Below are 4438 nucleotides of genomic sequence, written 5' to 3'. Positions count from 1 at the left end.
TGGCATGCACCTTTAATCCCAGCTACTCAGGAGGCTAAGGCAGGAGAATCGCTTGAACCCAGGAGGCGGAGGTTGCAGTGAGCTGAGATCACACCACTGCGCTCCAGCGTTCTGGAGTGACAGAGCGAGACTCCATCTCAAAAAAAAAAAAAAAAAGCTGGCCTTGAAGATAAAAAGTATTTTAGGTACAAAGGGAAGATGGCTGTAGGAAGCATCTAGAAATATTGGGAAATAATAAAGCAAATATACATATATCATATTAAACATCTGCCAGATTTGGAAAGCAGGTGACCTCAATGCTGACCTCTTAACCAACAAGCAATCAGGGTTTTCTTCTTTGATACAGTCCCTCCCGCAGTGCCCCAGAATAAAGTGGACTCAATAACTAAACCATGTGGAACCTGAAGACATGTCTAATATGAATAGGGTTTTATTTGTTTTTGGATTTAAAAACTCTCCCTTTGATGAATGCACATTTATAGGTCAAGTTAGAACAACTAATCATATAACAATTGTCCTCACATAATAGGTAGTTGTTACTTAAAATGAAAATTCCAGAGACAGTAATAAATTCAGGCACATATGATTCTGTATGTCAAACAAATAGAAGACAGCATGTCCTGAAAAAGTTTCTGGTGACTAAAACAATTGGCCCAAAAAGACAAGGACATTGATGTCCAAAGATGCATGTTAATGGTTCCAATGAAATGTGAAAAAGCAAAAGGTACCAAAATATTTGACATATTAAATTAATGTAAATTTAATTACTAAAATGAATAATAAAAGTGAAAGAATCCTTCCTTCCACATTAGTATATCTGAGTCAGAGCCACTAAAGCTATCTATTTCTACTTCACCAAACCTCTCATTTCCACTCAGTGCTTGAGAAGTTTGATATACTTGGCTTCATCTCCCTATTTCTAACCTTAAGAATCTGATGCTTCCTCCTCCTTTTCTTCTTCTTCTTCCTTCTCCTCCTCTTCTTCTTCTTCTTCTTCCTTCTCCTCTTCTTTTTTTTCTTTTTCTTCTGGGGCCACTTCTGCTGCCTCTGGCTTTATTTCTGCGGCCGGTGGTGGAGGCACTGCTGGAGGAGCTTCTGCTGGGGCAGCCTCTGGTGATTTTTTAAGCAAGCAGATCAAGCAAGTAATTACACTTAATAATAGTATTATAAAAAGTATAATGAATGATAATATCATCATGTCTACAGCATGTTCTTCATGTTTGAAACTAGATATCTTTTGATTTTGACCTCCTGAAGGTGTCCCACCTGGCTTACCAGGAGGGCCACTGTCCACACTACCTCCACTTCCTGCAGTAACACAGTCAGGGGGGGCATGCCCTTCATTACAGTGACAGTGCCCTAAATCGTTACAAACTCCGTTCCCATTACACGTTTTTTCTGGGTTGCAGGCAGACATCACTGGGGTTTTATCTGTGCAGGCGGAATTTAGGCAGACTTTATTTGGTGCACAGTAAGTGCCATTGTGCACGTCTCCTTCATCAGGAATGTCAGTACTTGTATAGGCATCCATGCTCCAACATGAGTCATCTCCCCAAGGGACCTGAATCATTGTATGTTGGAGACTGATTTTTGGTAAGCCTGTAAACCCAGAACATATAAGTTTCCCACAAAATGTATTACCATCTGAACACCGAACATATTGTGACCCAGGACTGGTAGGAATGCCACAGTTTCCAAATCGGTCCCCTTTGCTGTTCATTGAATTGTAACACTCTTGTGAGGCTGATTTTGCACCATATCCAAATACTTGTTTGCACTGATTGTTAGGGTCCATACAATTACCTTTAATGCACTGGTAAATTTTATGACATTTTGAGCCATCTTGCTTATGCCTGTTGTCGGGGCATACTGCAGATGTACCATTGCAAAATTCTGGGAGGTCGCAGGAATCACTAGAAGGACGGCAAGAATATCCCTTAGGTTGAAATTTACAGTTATGACAACATGGACCATCACTGCACTCTGCTTTCACCTTCAGTATACAGTTTTCATCACAACATGGGTGACGCTGACATAGAGAACCACAGTCACACTGCTCCGTGTCCTCCACCACGCCATTTCCACAGGCAGAATCCCTACGCTTGCGGCCCCTGGGCCATGGCTTGTTAAATAGGCAGGCCCCTTTGTGTTCTCGAAGGAACTGGTGGAAGTAGTCAGAGCTGCAGTTGCTGAAGCCACTTTCTTTTGTGATATTTTCATGCATGAGGCAAAAGTGCTTCTCTCTGCAAAAGCAGGCCGAGTGGTCGTGCTGAATACCCAGGTTGTGCCCGAGCTCATGGACCATCAGGGCTGCAAACAACAGCACATCTTCATGATGGAAGGATTCAACAGCTGCCGCAAAACCGCTTGAGCAGGCACCACTGAGAAAGGCCTGGCCCATATTCTGTCCAGGATGATGCCCGACGATCATGTGGGCAACATCGTGCTTCGCACGACGGAAGAGCATCTCTTGTCTCCAGCGATTGAAATTTCTGAGTGTGATTTGCAAGTCCACTGCAACATCTATTAGGTCCCCCTCGGTCCAGATCTCCATTCCGGCCAGCACCACCTCTGTGTTTATTCCCCTAGTGAAGCTGTCGGCCAGAGCAATGACATCCACTACTCTCTGGACCGTCTCATTGATGTTACTGCCCCACATCTGGAACCGCTGGTTGTTGACCACGACAAACATCTCCACGTACTTGGTGTGTGACCACAAGTAGGACAGCGCCTGTAGATCATGAGGCTTCCTGCTCCCTTGTTGCCAGCTAGTGGACACCACATGGCTGTCTCTGGAAGTGACACCACAGGAGACTCGCGCTTCATGTGCCATGGTGTATAACACATGTTCAAACCGTCTTGAAGAGTCCATGGGCTCAATGCTGTAAGATTTTTCCTCCTTAATCAGGATGCCCCTGAGACCTGCACAGGTGTTGACAGAAACGAAAGAACCTGACACTCCTTCTATGTAGCCTTCATAGTGGCAGTCATGTGAGATGAAAGGCGATTCTTGCCCCAGGATGCCATTGTGGTAACTGTAGACTGGAAAGTTATTCACAAAATGGCTTCTCTTCACCTTCAGGTGAACCAAGTGCTTCTGGCCTTGCATAAGTAGCAAATAGGTTGCCTTTTCCACTGAGTCTTCACTTTCCCTGACCATCAGCCGCTTTGGGATGACTATTTCATAGGAAGAGTAATATACCGAAGCCATGTCACAGCATATGCTCGGGAGAAAAATTATCCCCAAAAGCAACATCATCCCCAACCTGACACACGATTGACCTGGCACTAGCCCCAGCCTCAAATTTTTCATCTGGGGAGCCCAGGTCTGAAGCACCCTCCTAGCCTCATACAACACCACATGGAGTTTCATCAGAGAAGACAGGAAGGAGGCAGAGTCTCTCACAGAGGCTGTCACTGACATGGCCCTAGGGAATCAGTTGATGATGCAACTTGTGTCCATGAGCAGCAGCTCTCCCTGACACACAGACCGTCAGACACAGGTACTAGCCCCAGACCTATGCCGGCTGCATGAAGCTACTTTCACCTCTGAAAGACCCAGCTTTCTGGCTGAGTCTCTGCCTAGTCTTCCGGGTCTATCTCATATCTTTCAGAAATTTTCCATACTTGATGACTTTCCCTTTCAGCTTCAGCTTCAGTGCCCCTGGTTAAGGTCCTGTCGACATCATGAAGGACATTCTATAATGCAGGACTGTACTGTGCGAGAGGAAACAAAATCTTCGTGCCTTTCTTCAACTGGACCATATGGAACAACCCCTCCCCCACCCCTCCTGTTGTCCGTTGCTCAGCTAACTCCACATGTTCCAGACCAGGGGTCTTGGAGATCTCTCTGGTGGGCATACACCACTGTCCATTTCCTCTCTTCTAAAACTCATCTCTAAGCACACAAACATCTTTACCTATGGTGCTCTTTTCTGCTCAGTGAGGCATTATAGATATGTGTGTCTGCATTTCAGGGGCCAGGCTGTTGGAAAATGCAAGTATGGTGGCTACCCTGTGCCCCAACATAGATCCCAGTGGGCTGATGACCCATGGGCAAGGCATAGTCCTGTTTTTTAACATTGCCAGCATTGAGTTTCTAAATTCTGATTGTAACACTGTCCAAAAGAGTATATGGGAGATGCCAGCAGAGCAGCAGCTTTCTGTTATATGTGATTATCATAGACCATTGGCTGGTACCTCCAGAACTACACTCTCCTGGCGATAGCCTCACATAGGGAGGTGCTAAGATTATTCTTATGTCTTTTGAAAGGAAGGTGTCCAAAAAGTCTCCCCATGTTAGAATATAATCTCTACACTATCAGTGACCACCTCTATTTGTTCATCCTGATACCATCAGGCATACAAGAGGCCTTGTCCAAGAGTAAATGAACACAAATTCTTTTTGAATGAATAAAGGACACTTGGGTATGAGTGG

General features: G+C 45.0%; 1 protein-coding gene across 1 annotated transcript; it reads right to left on the bottom strand.

Annotated features, from left to right (window-relative positions):
* Positions 1 to 393: 393 nt before the first annotated feature.
* On the bottom strand, positions 394 to 3424 carry LOC112635123 (disintegrin and metalloproteinase domain-containing protein 1-like). The gene has a single exon (XM_025403040.1). The coding sequence runs from the start codon at positions 3422 to 3424 to the stop codon at positions 926 to 928; it is 2499 nt and encodes an 832-aa protein (XP_025258825.1). The 3' UTR covers positions 394 to 925.
* Positions 3425 to 4438: the final 1014 nt, after the last annotated feature.

Source organism: Theropithecus gelada, chromosome 11 (genome assembly GCF_003255815.1).
Source record: "Theropithecus gelada isolate Dixy chromosome 11, Tgel_1.0, whole genome shotgun sequence".
Lineage (NCBI taxonomy): Eukaryota > Metazoa > Chordata > Mammalia > Primates > Cercopithecidae > Theropithecus > Theropithecus gelada.
This window is presented reverse-complemented; position numbering and strand designations above follow the sequence as displayed.